Source organism: Ipomoea nil, unplaced genomic scaffold (assembly GCF_001879475.1).
Source record: "Ipomoea nil cultivar Tokyo-kokei standard unplaced genomic scaffold, Asagao_1.1 scaffold0222, whole genome shotgun sequence".
Classification (NCBI taxonomy): Eukaryota; Viridiplantae; Streptophyta; class Magnoliopsida; order Solanales; family Convolvulaceae; genus Ipomoea; species Ipomoea nil.
The window spans coordinates 686,395-705,133 of NW_017616650.1; the positions used below are offsets into that span (position 1 = coordinate 686,395).

An 18,739-nucleotide genomic window follows, 5' to 3' on the forward strand; every position below is an offset into this window, starting at 1 on the left:
AATTTCACATTCTGAATGTATAATTATGAAGTTATGTATGTGCAGTTAAGCAATTCTGAATGTATAGTTATGAAGTTATGAATGTGTAGTTATGCATGCAATTATGAATGTATAGTTATAAAGTTATGGATGTGTAGTTATGCAATTTTGGATTTATAGTTATGAAGTTATGGATGTGTAGTTATGCAATTCTGAATGTATAGTTATGAAGTTATGGATGTGTAGTTATGTAATTCTGGATTTATAGTTATGAAGTTATGGATGTGTACTTATGCAATTCTAGATGTATAGTTATGAAGTTATGGATGTGTAGTTATGCAATTATGGATGTATAGTTATAAAGTTATGGATGTGTAGTTATGCAATTCTGGATGTATAGTTATGAAGTTTTTTGATTGTGTAGTTATGCAATTCTAATTTTTTTTTTTTAAGACGGACGTCAAAACGATGTCGTTTTTGCAACCGTATGCACCATGCATGGTGCACACAGTTGCACAACATAACGCTCCACCGGATACGGGCCTGGCTCATTAAGGAGCCTCACTTTAAAGATCTTCCGGGCCGTAATTCTACTGGCTTACTGGGCCTTCTTTCCACCTCTAATATCAATCCGTATAAAATAATACTACATCCCGACCCGATTACATCATTAAAAGCGCAAGTGTAGATTCCAAATTTCCAGAGATAGAAATACAGGATCCATTTGTGATTTCTCGTCCCCCTTTCGGACCCTCCGTTTTCTGCTGCACAGCGTTTATAAACCAAACCCTAGTGAGCACACTACATTTTCACTCCGTGCTTCTCTGAAAAAATTAAAGCTTGCTTCTGGTTAGATTCCCTCTACATGTATTTGTCTCTATTCGTGTCTTGAATGCGTGTATGCATATCACTGCTTCTTCTATTATGAGAATGCTGTCGTTGCTCTGATAATTAGGCGTTTTTATATGAATTGCTTTGTTTTTGCATTTTAGTTTGTAATTGTTTGTATCTTTTGAAGTTTGCTTTTTGATTTTAACTAATCTTAATTGGAATTTTGTTGTTTAATATTTATAGTGTCGATGGACCCTAGTGAAAGTGATGCGGCCCAGCTTGCAGCTACCCAGCTGAGTGGTGAGAATGACGTAGCTGGCTTTGATGATGGGGAAACTGGCTCCAGGAAAAGAAGGACTAGTTCAAAGGTACTTTAATTTTTATTCCTGAATTTAAAGGTGTGTGTATTTATTTAGATGGATATGACATCTAATTGGCAAAAAAAAAAAAAACACTCATGGTACATGTAAGCAATGTTGAATATATGCTTTGGAATTTTGTTGAAGCATGTAAGTTTGGAACCGATGATTTATTTGGACTTGAATGTGTACATGATGGGATGGAGGTGGTTGAAATAACCATGGATATCCATATTACATGTGAGGAGCTTGATCAAAATCTGTTTTCTATGCATGTCACTATGCGAGGAAAGAGAGATTTTTCATATATGGTACAATTGGTACTTATCATGTGAACAACTATATGGATAGAAATTCACCAATGCCTAGTGTTAATTGCAACTTTTTGCTTCTCTGAGTTTTGTTCCTTTATCAAATGTAAATTTTGTGTCTTTGTTGGAAACACTGATTTAGAGCTTTCAGAATCTCTTCTGTGAGAGAGAGTTTGAACTGAATAGTGCCGGGATGCATGCTATATATTGTTGGGCAATAACTTTGGTGTTTGGTTTAGGATTTCTTTGAATGAATTCTTGCTAACACTGTTTGATTATCGGAGTCTAAAACTGGGCTTGGGTTTTACATGTATTGTGCTTGTAGGTGCTAGTTCTTGATGGTTGAATGTGGGCTCAGGTTTTGGCTTTGTAGATAGGTTTGTATGTTCTTATATTAAAAAGACATTTTTTTTTTTTTTTTTTTTTTTTATTACTGTGATGTAATTTTTATTTTTATGGTTTTACCATTGTGTATATTTTTTAGTAAAGGATGTGCATTGTCTTTGACTTCATATGATTTCCTATGCTTCCACATTGCAAATGAAGATAGTAATAAACCATTCAGTGGCTGGTCATTTAGAGATACTGGCATAATGCTGTAGTTGCTCCTATTTTAAAATTTGTCTCTATATTTTTGCTTCTGACTTAAAGTCAATTCTTTTATACCTTGCAGCATAGTTCTCGTGAATATGATCACGAAAAGGAGTCTTCAAGAAGCAAGGATAAGGAAAGAGAGAGAGGGCGTGATAAGGATAGAGATAGGGACAGAGAAAAGGAAAAGGACAGAGATAAAGACCGTGATCGTCACCACAGAGATCGAAGTGAGAGAAAGAGAACTCGAGATAAAGATGCTGATGCTGAAGTTGATAATGATCATGCCTATAGGAGTCGAGACTATGATAGGTAGGAGGATTCATTTTCCTAAATATATTTTTGTTTAGTTGTTGGAATTTTGTTTCATTGTTTGTTAGTCATTGGAATAAGAATGCATATATGTTTTCCCTGGTATTATGATTTTTAAAGAATCACTCAGAACTCGAATTTATTTGAAAAGCTGTGTGTGTGTGTGTGTTTTCTTCTCTCTCTCTCTCTCTCTCTCTGAATTCTTTAATTTCTAAATTCTGTTGAACTTGAGTTCCATTTTTTATATACTTAAATTTTGGACTCATCTCAAATTGTGTTTAATCACTTTTGAGCATGCACACATCATTTGGACTCAATCCACCTGTCAGCACCGTCATGGGAGCTTTTAGTGTGCATGCCCAGCTTTATGGTCACAATCTGCTTTTGAAAAGACTTTGTACTAGTACTGATTTACTGAAAACATTCGTCGTAATTGCATATTAGCATGGTATCTTAAAGTTCTATCGTTTCAGGTGGTGTTTTAAGACAAAAATCATGCATCTGAGATTAAATACGTCCTATTCTTCTTGCAGGCATAGAGATAGGGATGAAAGTCTTAGACATAGATCTAAATCCTATGACAGAGATAAAGAGGAAAGACAAAGACACAGGTCCAAGTCCCATGACAAAGATAGAGAGGAAAGGCACAGCCATAGATCTCACTCGAGGGGAAGATCTGGGCATAAGTCAAAATCAAGGTCTCCATCACCTACTCAATCTCGGTCCCGATCTCGCTCTAAAAGGTAAGTTGCTTATTAGCATTAGGAACTTTTTGGTGGCCATTATCTGTGGTTTAGATAAATAAGCTACTATAGTCTCCACATCATTTCTTTGATTATTTTCTATTTTAATACTGGTGTTGTGCATAGCTACAAGGATAACATATTGCATAGGTGTCTGGATGTAGAAGTATGACTGACAAAAACTGATTAGGTAAATGTAGCATTGTAGCCTAGCTATTGGTTGATTTTATAGTGTTGGAGAACATGCACTGCCATACATGGCTTGGGAACCTAGAAAGTTTGCTGGGTCGATGTAATGGATGTATTCTCAATCCTTGTAATGGTTATAGTGTTATACCAAAATTCACTCTTCCTTTTGTTCTAAACAATGTGTTATTTATCAACCTGCATTCTTAATTTAAAAATGGTACTAACAATGTTAATTTACAGCAAGAGGGTCAGTGGCTTTGACATGGCACCTCCATCTTCTGCTCTCCTACCTGGTGCCCCAGGACTCACAGGTATTTAATTTATCATTGTAATAGCAATAAATAATTTTTATAACTGCTATTTTGTTCTTCATCTTTGGACATAGTGTGGAAAATTCTTATCAAAATTCATGGTTTGGTTTCGGTAAGAGTCTTTGGTTCTTTAATTGGCACCAAAACAGAGCGTTCGTCCCTAGATCAGCTGTTAGTTTTTAATTTGATTGTTTACTTGGTGAAATAATTCTGAAACTGAGAGGGTTTTTGCTTTGTTGTTGTCTTTGGTGTTGTTTCTCTTTTTTGTATGTCAATATCTTATGTTCTAAGAAGGCAATGTTGGGCTAGTAGCCCCACTCTGCTGACACTGGGCGTGAGCCGACCTCTGTAGGCTTTTTGTACAAGGAAGACAATAAAGGTCTCGTCATCTTCAACCAGAAATTGCTTGTTTGGTAGCATTTCAATTATTTTTCCGAATACATATATATTTTGCATAATTATGAACTATTTTGAAATTTTAGTTGTCAGAATTAATATTTCAGATGTTAATAAGAAGTACAAAATTTCTGACACTATCACCTTTCAATGGAAAGTAGAAACATAGCTAATGTGTTAGATGATGGTCATTATCATCAAGGAATTTAGTAAGGTATCATCATTTTTATTCTTCTGAGACGTTCTATATAGGTCAGATTCCCGGGGCTGCACCAACCATTCCTGGAATATTTCCAAACATGTTGACTTTGGCTCCTGGACAGGTATTCTGCAACTTTCTAAATTGTAATACAGTTATGCAATGAAGTTTTTGAATTATTTTTGACATTCTTGTTTATTGCAGTTGGGAGCTCTCCCTCTTATGCCAATTCAGGCGATGACTCAGCAGGTTTCTCTCTCTCTCTCTCTCGCTGTGTGTGTGTTTTGTGTTACAACTACAAATTGGAGTATAGATTTAGCCCCTTGGGGCTTTCTTTTGAATAATGTTCTTTAGAAGTTAGATGCCATTTGCCCATTTTCATCTTAGTATTTCTAAAGCTAAAACCTTTCAGTTTGGTTTAGATGCATAAGTATGTTCAAGGATTTATATACCCTTCTGGTTATTTATTGAATTTGCTAAAATTGTTTATAGGCTACTAGACATGCACGTCGAGTTTATGTTGGTGGACTTCCTCCAAGTGCTAATGAACAGGTAATTTGATGGATAACCGCTTTTATGTTTTCTTTGGCTTTATTTTTGTTGCAATGAATTGGTTTCAACCGTCTTAATGTGGTGACAAATTTTCTTTGGTTGTTCTTTATGTAGTCGGTGGCAATATTCTTTAACCATGTGATGTCTGCCATTGGAGGAAACACAGCTGGTCCAGGTTAGTTGTAATATATTTTGTATAATTATTTTTTAATACCCAATTCTACAAGTTCAAGCTTTAGCTATTTTGTTTTCAGGTGATGCAGTAGTCAATGTTTATATTAATCATGAGAAAAAGTTTGCATTTGTTGAGATGAGATCAGTTGAAGAGGCTAGCAATGCCATGGCACTCGATGGCATTATCTTTGAGGTACTGGTCAACTTCATGACTCTCTTCTGGATTAATATGGTATTTTTGCTAATTGCTAATGTATTTGAAGACTCGTATATGTATAGCAGAAGTAGACACTTTTATATAAATTAGGCTTTAGACTTGCCCTTATTCACGTCTTCTCTTTTGTAGGGAACTCAAGTTAAGGTCAGAAGACCTACTGATTATAATCCATCTCTGGCTGCTACTCTTGGTCCAAGTCAACCATGTCCAAACCTGAATCTTGCAGCTGTTGGGTTAGCTCCAGGATCTTCTGGTGGGCTTGAGGGTCCTGACCGTGTCTTTGTGGGAGGTCTTCCCTATTATTTCACTGAAAATCAGATTCGGGAGCTGCTTGAGTCTTTTGGTCCACTTAGAGGGTTTAATCTTGTTAAAGATAGGGAAACCGGAAATTCAAAAGGCTATGCCTTCTGTGTTTATGCGGATGTTTCAGTTACTGATATTGCTTGTGCAGCTCTTAATGGGATTAAGATGGGTGATAAAACTCTTACTGTTAGACGTGCTAGCCAAGGTTCATTACAGCCTAAACCAGAACAGGAGAGTGTACTATTACATGCACAACAGCAAATAGCATTTCAGGTCAATTTTTATTTCCATGTTACAAGTTGCAATTTCCTGTTGTTACCTATTAAAAAAAGTAATAGGTCATACTCAAATGGCTGTACTGTACATTCTCTTAACAAAGAGGGCAACTGACCTTTTTTTTTTACTGCAGAGGCTCATGTTTCAACCTGGTGGGTTACCCACAAAGGTATTATGCCTAACAAATGTGGTTAGTGAGGATGAGCTTAGGGGTGATGAAGACTATGAGGATATATTGGAAGATATGAGAACTGAATGTGGGAAATTTGGTAAGGCATTTCTGGTGCTTATGGGATTTAATTTCATATTTTTCCTACTTGATTAGGGAACTTTTGTAACAATCTCGTACACTGCTCTCCAATGAATTTGTTGCTTGCATCTGCCTCTAGTAGTCTAGTACCATATTTTCAATGCCCCGTGTCGTAAGTCATAACAAACTGGCTTATTTATAGATGGAGAAGCTTCATTTTCAGAATTTTTTGAAAAGATTTTACAGTTTATTCTTGATCTTTTCTTTGACTTGTAGGTACTTTAGTGAATATTGTAATCCCTCGCCCACGGCCCGATGGTGAACCTACACCTGGAGTTGGAAAGGTTTGTATAAGCTGTAGTGTAGTTGAAGCATTTGATATATTGTAGTGTAGTTTGTCTCTCCGTGATGTACAACCATTAAGTGTATTGTTTTTTCATTTTGGTTGGATTGCATTCTCCCCCTTCCTCCCTCCCCTTCTGAGAGTTAAACTAATAAGTGATATTTATGTTTGTGGTTGGTAGGTGTTTTTGGAGTATGCAGATATTGAAGGTTCTACTACAGCTCAGCAAAAATTGAATGGAAGAAAATTTGGTGGAAATGAAGTGGTTGCAGTGTTCTACCCGGAGAACAAGTTCTCTGAGGGGGAGTACGAAGTCTAATCTTATCAACTTCACCTACTACACACTTTCTCTTTCAGCTGCCTCCCACGACGGCTCATATATAGTTGGGTGAAGGATGGATTATTAATTAAGTTTGTTTGGCATGTTGAGTAGAAGTGCAGAAGAATCTAATCTTGTTTGCAGTGTTAGATTGTTGTAAACTTGTAATGTTGGATTTTGCAGTGTAAAATTGTAGGCAGGCCAGCTTGTTAGTTAGTACTTAATAACTAGAATTTTCAAGTTGTGGATTAGAAATTGGTGTTGATAGTATGTGTGCTAAATAAGCAGCCATAACAACTGACCCCTTTTGGCCAAGATGAAATATTGTTGGAATTTGATAGTTTTAAAAAAACTGTCATCGGTTATTTAAATGGTCCTTTGCACCTTAATTGCAGCTAAGTGAGCTAACTAGGCTCAACTCCATTATTCCATTTTTTGGGTTACATTCCTTATGAAATTGGGTTGTTGATATCACATATAAATCTGTCGTTGCACTCAAACACAAACTTTCAGGGATGATTCCTCCAGAAATTGGATGCATGGAAAGATGACATGAAAGCGCAACTGGAAACTTTGACGCTAGACATTGTATTGGTGTAGGAGGGCATGGAAGTGTGGCAAATTATTGTGTTGACTTTGGTCCACGCAACTGTGGATTATGGTCCAAAACTATGTTGTTGAATATTATGAGTAAGAATAATGTACATTATGTGTTATAATAATGCATATTATGTGTTAGAATAATATATTGTGTTAGAATAATGTACTTTATGTGTTAGAATAATGTAAATTACGTGTTAGAATAATGAAACTTATGAGGTAATATGACGTACATTATGTTTTAGAATATTGTAATTATGAGTTATAAAAATGTATGTTGCAGCTGATCGTGCGGAAAAAAAAATAATTAAGCAAAACGATGTCATTTTTTGACTGTGGAAGTGTGTTTAGGGCCGAGTAGCCTAATGGTCAGATTGTTGTCGAGAAGAAGTTTCATATATTAGGTCTACAGGATGATGAAAGGTCTGATCTTACAAGTTTTTCAAATGAGATAAACACGTTAATAAATGCGAGGCATCGAAATATTGTGAAGCTCTATGAATTTGTTCTAATGAGAGACATTCATTTATGATTTATGAGTATTTACACGGGGTATCCTAGCTCACATTTTGAGTGATGACAATTGAGCTGGTGGAAAGGATAACTGTGGTCAAAGTTGTGGCCGGTTAAGTTTTATCATACATGCATCATGATTATTTCCCTTCTATTGTTCACCGAGACATATCAAACAACAATATTGTGCTTTATGATGAATATGAAGATTATGTATATGATTTTGGGACAACAAGATTTTTTAGCCTTGATTCATCGAATTGGACCCATGGGATACATAGCTTCAGGTTTGCACTAATATATTATTGTTATTCTTGTTCAAGTCCAGCTTAAGTGATAGGGCCCCAGTAATATGTTCCCTAACAAATATATTATTTAGTGTGGATGAGCTGAGATTTGATGAATTGAAGAGTACTTGCAGTAGATATATTGGCATTTTTACCCTCACTTTGCAGAATCTTGTTGGTGCAGTGTGGTTATTGTAATCGTAAATGTTATACTTTTGTATAGGTTTTATTGGCTTAATTCTTGGCAAAAGTAGTCTACAAAGTCCTTGTATTGTAGTTTTGGTGTTTGTACTTGTTCATGGTATTTCTTTACTAGAACAAAATGTTTTGTGTGGCTCAGCTGCAATAGGAAGGTTTAATTTTGGTATAGAATCTGAGACAAGGATGCAGTTAGAATCCGATTACGAAGGAATTGAAAATTCATTAGAGACCTCCAATGCGTTCTAAATTAGAATACTCCATAAGGCCTTCTATTAACTGAATTATGGTAGCTAGACGGTTATAGGATTAACACCCTATTTAGCCTCGGATCCCAAAGAGAGAAAAGTGGCATGTATACATTCAATCTAAATATATCTTCAAATTTTTTTTTTTTTTTTTTTTTTTTCCTTTCAAGTTTAAATTTGTAAAAGACTTCTGGTGATTTTCATCTTAATTCAAGGTGATTATTGGTCGCTATGATAACTCACACAAAGGGAGTTCGTGGCGGCATAGTTTGAAAGGGATCCTCGAGTCGATGGTGGAGTTGGGTGACCCTAATCCAGCTCGTCAAGATTCCAAGATGGGTACATGAATTTGATGAATTCTTGTACTATCTTTAACTCACCATTTTGTAATATGTAGTTAGAAGAGTGATAGTGGATTGAGGCAAATTATACCGTGCATCAGGGCGCACAATGCATTGTGCGTCTTGGCTCAAAACGACGTTGTTTTGTACTTTTTTCGTGTGTTTGCTGTTAACTTCTTAAAAAAAAAAGGAATAAGGGCCAAATTAGTCACTGAACGTAACACGATTGTACAATCAGACCACTCAACCTAAAAAAAGTTCAATTAGTCCATTCAACAGCCCAAATTGCTCCAATTTCACTTGCTAGCTGGTGGTCACCCCTTCTTCCCGGTTGGTCGCTGATGTGGCGTATTGTGTGGCATTAGTAGACATCTATTGTATTTTCCTTCATTTTTTTTTCTCTTTCAGCGTGTAATAAAATAGTCCAAAGCCTGCGAAATTCCCAAATTGATTCAGTCCCATTCTTCACTCTTCTTTCGCTTCTTGATTTTGAAAACCCTAGGAGCTCTTGGCTTTCTTCTTCACTGGTGCAAAATCTTGTTATTATTCTATTTCTCTTCTTCTTACAGAAACCCTACTCGTAGTCTTAAGTTCAATGGCTTTTTCTACTTCAAGGTCGTCATTAACTTCTCCAATAATTCCGAATCGCAATTATACTCTCCAATACGAGCCATGTATGTACTGTAAATGTGGGTTGAAATCTCTATTATCCACAACTCGGGATAGTGGAAGAAAATTTTTTGGATGTCAAAATTGGAAGGTTAGATTTTTTTACTTTTGCTATATCATTTTTTGTTTTAGTTTTCGTTAGGGTTTATCGTATTTTTCAGGGCAATGGATGTGAATTTTTCGCTTTTGTTGAGGATATTATGCAAAGAATTGGAGCTATAGAGTATGATAATGGAGTTAAAAAGGCTTGTTGTAAGTTTAAGAGATGAAGTTGTGGTGGTCCAAACCAGATTGGGGAGAATTGAAGAAACTACGAAGAAAATGGATAAAATTGGCAATCATAAATCCGTAAACATGACTAAAGTTGTAGTTGTTGGAATTTTAGTTGTTTTAGCTGCCATGATATGGTTTAATGTTAGGTGTAACACCCCAGATTTTCAAGACTTTTAAAACTTATATAATAAAGATAGAATCTCATTAAATCCCAAATTACGATACAAAGAGTACGGGGTGCTATGCCACACCCGAGCTAGAGAACTCGGGTGCACAGGCTAAATTCTAAAACCCCAATCAGTATTAATACTAAATCATGGCACGCAGGCCGAGAAGGGAAAACTATCTAAGCTACGCCTCAAGCTTCTAACGCGCTCCAGTGATCTACTCGTCTGTGCCTGAAAGCCAAATATATCTGTTCAGCGAGAGATAGCAGGTAACCCACTCCAACGCGTTGAAATACAATACATATAGACATATATATAGATATACGAAAACCAATTTGAAGCATGAAGATATATCCTACGAGACTCTAGCTTTTAAAACAGGGATCGACTCAACAGATAGGGCTAAGCACATACAGCAGTTGTACCAAGCATATACAGTTTACAACAGGCAAGACAGGTAAGATAAGCACAATTAATAATCATAATCCAACATATACGATTCCCAGTATAAAACCCATAGTCACATCCCCAAGGTACTCATAACAACAACTCATCCGTATCTCATCACATAGCACACTTTGTTGGCGCCACAGGACCAATCGCATGCCCATACATGAGGGTCAGCGCATATAGCTCTGACACGACCCCGCAACACCCTGCCCCGTATCGCAACACGGAGGGGTCGATCGCAACCGACCGATGAACCGCAGCTCATCATAGTTTGATCGCAACCAAACAGTGGACCGCAGCCCAAGAGTATGTCATCTGACCGCAGCCAGGAAATATGAACCGCAGCCATGTAGAAACGTTTGATCGCAACCAAACGGTGGACCGCAGCCCAAGAGTGTAAATCTGACCGCAGCCAGCTTCTGAACCGCAGCTCAGGAATGACCAATCCGATCGCAACCGAATTGGGGTATCATGCACACATGACACATAGCAAGCACATGCAACCCACATTAACACATTGGGAAGGGGGAGAAAACGTATAACAAAACCTATGCGTGATCCTTCACATATTAAGAATAATCCTAAGGGGTTCATACTTCTTTCACCTAGGTCAACGGGATACCAATTCAACTAGCATGCAATATATATAAGACTCATACAACCTACGAACGGTACCCGAAATATCAAACTAGACATAGGCACGATAGACGGAGTCCGTTGGGACACCACGGGGATCGGGGGAACATCAAACGGGGAAGCCAAAATCCCAAGGTGGGTACAAACCAGCGGGTAGCCGGTGGGTGAGGGATCACCCGCCGGCTGCCCGCCGGCGGCACTGTTCCGGGCAGCGGGTGCCCGGCGGGCAGCTGCCCGCTGCCGGCGTTGCCCAAATAGGCCGCGGGTAGGTGGCGGGTCCCCTACCCCCACCTACCCCCACTGACTCTTTTTCACCAAAAACGCCCCGGGAACCTTTGTGGAACCCGAAACCATGCTTAGACACTTTCAAACGCAATTGATAACACACGTAGACGTTTAACGGATCAAAATCAAGAAACATATGGCACATAACCTATCATGCTTTTCTAAACATAATCAACACCCAATCATGCGAATTCCCACCCAATATACCAAGAATAATACCATACGAATTCCACGATATACCTAGGGTTCTAATTATTTTTAAATCAACAAGAACACAATTCATCTTCCAAAATCAAGATTTGGTAGGAATGTCATATAACTATCAAGAACCTCATATAATCATTAAGAACATCAAGAACACCATATAATTATCAAGAACGTTATATAATCGTCAAGAACACCATAATTATCAAGAACCTCTCATCATCAAGATCACCCATGGAATCATCCCACCAATCATCAATAATAATATGACAAATCATCAATACACAATAATATGGGGAAATCCTAAGAGGGGAATCATAGCTATGAAAATATGTTTTGTTGAGACATGGGTTACCTCTTAGCCTTAATTGATTCTTTGGCTATGAAGGGTCTTTCTTTAAGCTTTCTCGTTTCTTGATTTCTCCTAGGGAATTCTTGGAATTCTTGGTGTGGTGAGAGATTATTGTGGTGGGAGTTCTAGGTGCCTCCTTATGTTCCCTATTTATATATTTAAGAGTCTTACTTAGGGTCTAATTACTATAGGTCTGCTAACTCTATTCCTTTTAGGACTAAGGATTGGGTTTAGGGATAAGGGCCCATGGACTATGGTGGGCCTCCCTAATTAATTGTTGTGATTTAATTCTTTCTCTTAGGTGATTAATTAAATGATTTAATTGGTTTTAGGGATCGTAACACGGGGTGTTACACTAGGTTTATGAAGAAACCTCAACTTGCTTGTATTCTGTAAATGATTAATCAATATGAATTGTTGTTTACTGGAAATCAGTAAAGTGGTCATCTTTTAGAGGTGTTGTTTACTGCAAATCAATAGCATGAATTGTTGTTTAATGTAAATGATTAGGTTTATGAATTTTTATTGTTTTGGTCATCTTTTAGAGGTGTTGGTATTTTAACTGCAGATCAGTAAAGTGGTCATTTTTATTGATTGCAACAATAAACCATAAGGCATACTCAGAGCTTAAACTATAAGTCATACTAAAAGCTAAAACCATAAGCCATGAAGTTAAAAGATGAAACCATTAACCATAAACATTATAAACCATTAACCATAAGCATTATAACACATGTGTTGACTGGCAGTTTCCCATCACTGTCAAAAAATGAAAGCATTAACCGTATACATAAGGCCACAGACAGTTTACTAAGTCAAGCCATTCACAGCCACTAACAAAAGATTAGGCCACAGACAGTTTACTAAGTCAAGCCATTCACAGCCACCAACAAAAGATTAGGCCACAGACAGTTTATAAAGTTAGGCCATTCACCGTTTACAAAGTTAGACAAAAACAACTTCCAGGCTTAGTTGCTCTTGTTTTCCCCAGACCATTCACTGTTTCTTCTTGGCAGTAGTTTCACTTTCTTTCCCTCCTACTGATAGCACTTGTTGTCCTCTTCTTCCAGGCTACAAAATGCAAACAAAAGGTTAATACATTATGCATGTTATTTATAACCATGAATAACACATAAATTTCAGAACCATGGATTAGCTTACATTTAATATTTGTGCTCCAGTATTTGGGTTTATGTATACACCAAATCCACCACCAGATGTTTTCCTTTGTTTACTTTTCCTAGTAGTTGATGCAGAACTAGAGGATGAAGCAACAACAGACGCTGAAGTAGCAACAGAGGCTGAGGCACTAGCTGGAATAGAAGTTGAGGCAGCAACAGAGGCTGAGGCACCAGCTAGAATAGAAGTTGAGGCAGCAACAGAAGCTAAGGCAGTAGGTGGCATAGAACTCTTTGCAGGACAAACTTTCTTTTGATGTTCCTTTTGTTTACAAATCGAACATGTCATCACTCTACCTTGCCTTGAAATTTTCCCAATTGGAGGTTCTGTAGGCTCTCTGGTTCTTTTTTTTTTTTTTTTTTTTCTTGGGCCTACCAGTCATTGACCTTGGTAAAGGAGCTAAGGTTTCTTCACAATTAGTCCTAGGCCAGCTGATTTCCCCATTAAGAGGCTGGATAATATGACTATAAATTCTCTTGTAAACTTCCTTGGAGTAGCATTGATCAATGTAGTCTTCTGGATCTTTGCCTAGATCAAATATAGCACAACATGCATGTGCACAAGGTATACCTGTGAGGTCCCAAGATCTACATGAACATGTTTTTCGTTGTAGCTTCACCTTGAATTGCTGCCTACCCTTCTTGATCTCATAGCCATCATCCCCGTTGAAGTCAACATGCCAACCTATACTTTCAACTATGTTCTCATTTAGTTTTTTCATTATCCTAGGTCCATAGTTACCAGGCCATTTCTCTACCTGTTTTCTACACCTTGCAATCCTTGTCATGGTAGCTACCCTTATATCTTCCAACATCTTCACTATTGGTTTGCTCCTTGCCTTAACAATTGTTCCATTAAAGGCCTCACACATGTTGTTATCCACTGAATCACACTTCACTTATGTTCTCATAAAAGCCTTGCACCCGAATTTTGCTGGGTAATTAGCCAAATCTGCTTTAGCTTGTGCATCCTTTAACCCTATTTGGTCAACTATTGCATTGAATTTCTCTGTAGTGGTTGCATTAGCACACATCCAAAATTGTTTTTTCAGAACCTTTCCTCTATGTTTCTGTGATACCCCGAAAATCCAATCCTTAAATGGGATTAATTATGTAATTAATTCTAAGCCTTCTCATGAATTTCCCCTTCCAATTCTTTAATTGAAAGTCGGAGGACTTGAATTGACCAATTCCTTCGTCAATTGATTTATTAAAAAGAAAAAGGGACTTTGAGCTTTATAAGTTGTACATGACCTTTTGTCTTCCTAGCCTTTTAGTAGGGGTATTCTTGTCTTTTCACCTTTGCTTGGCATTCAAGCCTTTCCCTAGCAAGATCACATTTCATTTTCCTCATTTGGCAAGACACTCTAAACTCTCCCCCTTCTCTCTAGAATAGTAGCTTTCTTCCCAAGCCAAGTAAAGTCCACCTTCTTCCTTGCAAGGGATCTCTTCAAGATTTCACCTTTCCACCATTAAAGCATTAGGAATGGTAAGATCTTAGCTTAACTAGTGTTCTTGGTTAGTCTTTCATAGTCTTTATCTAAGAATGGTTTTTCTTTGTGTGGTTTTGGTTTTGTTGAGAAGATTTGGGTGAGGAGGAACTCCAAGGAGAAGTCTAGGAGTCTAAGGAAGAGATTTGTGGTCTACAAAGGTAACCCATGCTTTACAAAACCTATTTTACACTTGTTATGATGATTTCTTGACATTCTATGGTTGTTCTTGATGTTGTGAGTGATTTGATGCATAATATTGTGTTTATGCATGTTTAGAGCTTGTATCTAGGGTTCATAAATGCTATTCTTTTAGCTATTCATGTGTTCAAGTCATTTACTTGTTGAATGTGAGATTTTGGGTGTTTTGGAGTTGGAGTTGGAGATGTTGATGTTTTTCCCGAAGGAATTTTCGTGGGTACAGTAGTGATGGATATATAATCTACAGTATAGAAATTATGGATATGGAACCGTGCCCACTTTGCAATGTGGGCACGTGCTCACATTGCAAGGTGGGCACGTGCTCACATTGTAAGGTGGGCACGTGCTCACATCATAATTCGGAAAATTATGCTGTGCAACCGTGGGATGCATGGTGCATACGGGTCTAGATTCATAATTTCTATATTATAGATTCATAATTTTATAAATATATCTTCATAATTATAGATCTATATGTTCATAATTTTTTATGTTCATATTCCCAATTGTTGAACTCTGTATTTACAAATCACATAACTATATGTTTATAATTTGATAACTATACAGTTTTGAAATTATGAATCTACAGTACATATATTATGAATTTGCAATATAAAAATTATGAATCTACTGTATAGAAATTATGAATCTACTGTATTTAAATTATGAATCTACGGTTTAAAAATTATGAATCTACAGTATAGATTTTATGAATCAACAATATAAAAATTATGAATCTACAATATAAAAATTGTGAATCTGCATGGTGCACACAGTTGCACAACATAACAATCCGAAACGACAATTTATATCGTGCACCAAGGGGCACATTGCATTGTGAGCTCTGGTGCAAAACAACGTCATTTTCTACTGTTTTTTTTTTTTTTTTTTTTTTGTTGAAAATTTCGCTTTCCGTGTCTGCGGTTAACTTCTTAAAAAAAAATAAAAAATCTCATGTTTCAAAAATGTACATAATTGTATAACAGAATGTACATAATTGTATAACAAAATACACATACTCTGTTTTGAAAAGATAATACACATAATCTAACATAATACATAATACACATAAACTCTTAACTTTTAAAAAAAATTCCTTGCTTCGGATGCACATAATTGTATAAAAGAATGTACATAATTGTATAAAAAAATGTACATAATTGTAGAACATAATATACATAATTATATAACAAAATACACATACACTCTGTCATGTCAACTCACCACACAACTTAATAAAACGACGTCGTTTTGAAAGGCGCGGGGAGCACATTGCTATGTGCGCCGTGGTGCACGGTATAACGATTGGACAGAAACACCAGCAACAACAGTTAACATCTGCCCAACACATTATGGCACACAAGCTACCCATAATACTCATATCACAACCAAAAAATTAGCAGCATAACGGTTGATCCAGGACTATCCAAAGAAGATAAAGACATCGGCAACAACAACAAAACACTTGCACCAACACATATGGCACACATGCTGCCTATAATATATAGAGTGGCGCACAAGTATTCAAGAAAATACAACTGAAAACGCAATAAACAAAATGGCACACTGGTCTAGCTAAAGGCACGCAGGCAATCTAAACAACAAGAAAGTCACAGGGAAGATCACAACTAGAATACAACAACACAAACCCTAACTTAGCAACCTAAACCCTAACGGGATTAGCTACTATTCGCCAACAGCAAGCCTGGTTAGACCAACGGATTTGATGAATCCTACCTGGTCACCGGTCAGCTAGGCTACGATGTAACTTCTTACCGCAAGCATCCACGTTGAGACATGATCTGTTTAAAGAATGCACGCAAGGGCCAAACCAAAAGAACACCAGATCAAATACGCCTCAGATAAACAAAACAAATGAAGGCATGCAAGAACAACAATAAGGAAAAAGAAAAAAAAATTGCATAAAAACAAGGAAAAAGAGAAGAAAGAAGCAAGAAACAATCATGAGAAAAGAAAGAGAGAAAGAAAGAAGAAGACACTAACAAGAGGCAAATCCTGCCACATATAACCAACCCCACCCGTAACCTAGAAGGGATTAAATTACTATTGGCTAACAACAAGCCTGACTAGGTTAACAGATTTGACAAATCTTGCCCGACGATCGTTCAACCCGAACTAGGGTGCCTCTTGTATCACTGACATTTGCGTTGAGACTAGATCCGACATAAGCCAAGCCATCATTTCCTCCAAACAAGCCAAACACTTCTACTTATTCTTTTCCTCTTTTCAAATTCTTTTTTCTTTTCCTTTTTCCTCATTCCCTCTTTTCTATTTTCTCTAATTTCTTTTTCTTTTTCCATTTTCTTCATCGGTTTTTTTTTTTTTTTTTTTTTCATTTTTCAAAAATACAAAACAAGCAAACAAATGCCAAACACTCAATGAGGATCCTCCACGTCAAAGAAGACTGGGGGCACATCATCATGAACCAATAAAGCATGAACCCTCGGTGGAAGATCAGACAGACTCATAAACAGAAGCTCCCCATGCTTTCAACAACCCAATCAACAAAGGAATTGCATACGAGACACATTAGAATCCAAATACCAAGGAGGAAGAATAGACACATCTAAGGGGGTGTATTCAATCATGACTTTCGTACAGTTTTAAAGACTTTTAAAATGATAGATTTTAATAAACTTTGATTGGCTTTCATAGAGTCGTTCAAAACTTTTTAAAACTTTATAAGACTCTATAAAAGTCTATATAAAAAATATTCATAGACTTTTATCAACTTTTTATTTTAAAAAGTCTACAAAAGTAATTGAAATTCTAAATTGAATACATCCTTACAAACTTTCAATGATTTTGATTCTTATAATTTATAATTTTCTTACAAAACATTTATAATATATCATAAAATTCTTCTTATTATATAGTTTTCCACCCACATCAACATTCTCAACATTATTATTTTTATCCATAGTATGCTAAGATTTATATGCTAATTACTTATATATATTATTAATAAACATCAACAAAAAAATTATTTCATTAGAAATTCATAACAATATTGAGTAATAAAATTTAGGCTAAAGTGTCATCCCGCACCATGAACCATTCGCGATTATTCATGCCGCACCATGATCTTTAATAAGTGATATTTCGAGCCATGAACCAAATATTTTTTTCCGCATAGCATTGTTTTGTAGGTTTCTTACAAGTTACCGTATTTGATGCTGACATGAAATTTTTTATTATTTTATTTTATTTTTTCTTATTTTTCTTTTTTCTCCTTCCATTTGCTACTTCTAATTCTCAAGTAACGATTCCAGTGGAGAGGAAGAGGCCATCTTTCTCGTTGTCAAGCTCCATTTGTTCTGCCACAGCCAGCTTCATTCTCTTATCTTCAACAAAAGCGGCCACTCATTGTTAGTTCCTCAACTATTGGGCAATAGACCAACTCACATTCCACCCACAGCAGACGGAAAAGGCTCACAAGCTATAGAGCTTCATTTCTCAGATGATAGGCTCAAGGATATAATTATTTGCAAAATATTAGTTTTAACTCTATTGAATTATTTTCACCCTTTAATGTTACTGAAGAATTCTGATTCGCTGGAGCACATTGATGTCGGAGGGGAGGTCGGTGAGGTTCCTGGAGGCGGAAACGAGAAGGCAGTTGTAGAGGGCGACGGAGATGAGGATTGTGATTCTGCTTCGCTTCCGACTTGCTTGTCGTTGTTGCTGGATTCTCCGTCGTCTTCCGCGCCGTTTTTCGCCGGAACTACTTCGATTTCGGGTGAGGTAGCGGGAAGCGAAGCTGTGGGGACGTCGGAAACAATGGCGGCGCGGCACAGCGGGCAGCAACCGGAGATTCTCATTTCTCGCCATCGCAAAATGTGTGGCTGCATTTGGGCAACAACAGGAGATTCTCGCCGTGGCGAAACTGGTTCAGGCAAACGGAGCAAGTCTTTCCTCGAGGTGCGGATATACCAGATGGGGTGGTCGATCACTCGGCCACGACGGCTTTC

General features: G+C 37.0%; 1 protein-coding gene and 1 long non-coding RNA gene across 6 annotated transcripts in view; one reads left to right on the forward strand and one right to left on the reverse strand.

Moving 5' to 3' along the window:
• Positions 1–669: 669 nt before the first annotated feature.
• On the forward strand, positions 670–7,006 carry LOC109193209 (splicing factor U2af large subunit B-like). 5 transcript variants are annotated; one of them, XM_019344066.1, is made up of 14 exons: positions 670–828; positions 1,054–1,178; positions 2,154–2,383; positions 2,917–3,126; positions 3,556–3,626; positions 4,275–4,345; positions 4,426–4,470; positions 4,714–4,773; positions 4,888–4,948; positions 5,028–5,140; positions 5,294–5,740; positions 5,877–6,012; positions 6,270–6,337; positions 6,518–7,006. In XM_019344066.1, exons 2-14 carry the CDS (start codon positions 1,059–1,061, stop codon positions 6,653–6,655), a joined length of 1,770 nt encoding a protein of 589 aa, XP_019199611.1. In that variant the 5' UTR covers positions 670–828; positions 1,054–1,058; the 3' UTR covers positions 6,656–7,006. The 5 variants fall into 5 exon arrangements, with proteins under 5 accessions (XP_019199611.1, XP_019199608.1, XP_019199614.1 ...); XM_019344063.1 differs by having other exon boundaries at positions 670–771; XM_019344069.1 differs by lacking the exon at positions 4,426–4,470 and having other exon boundaries at positions 670–771.
• A 9,262-nt stretch (positions 7,007–16,268) lies between these two features.
• LOC109193306 overlaps positions 16,269–18,739 on the reverse strand; it is a 33,251-nt gene continuing 30,780 nt past the window's right edge. Inside the window, exon 6 of the long non-coding RNA XR_002056254.1 lies at positions 16,269–16,549. This is a non-coding gene — a long non-coding RNA (uncharacterized LOC109193306). The remainder of the gene's footprint in view (positions 16,550–18,739) is intronic.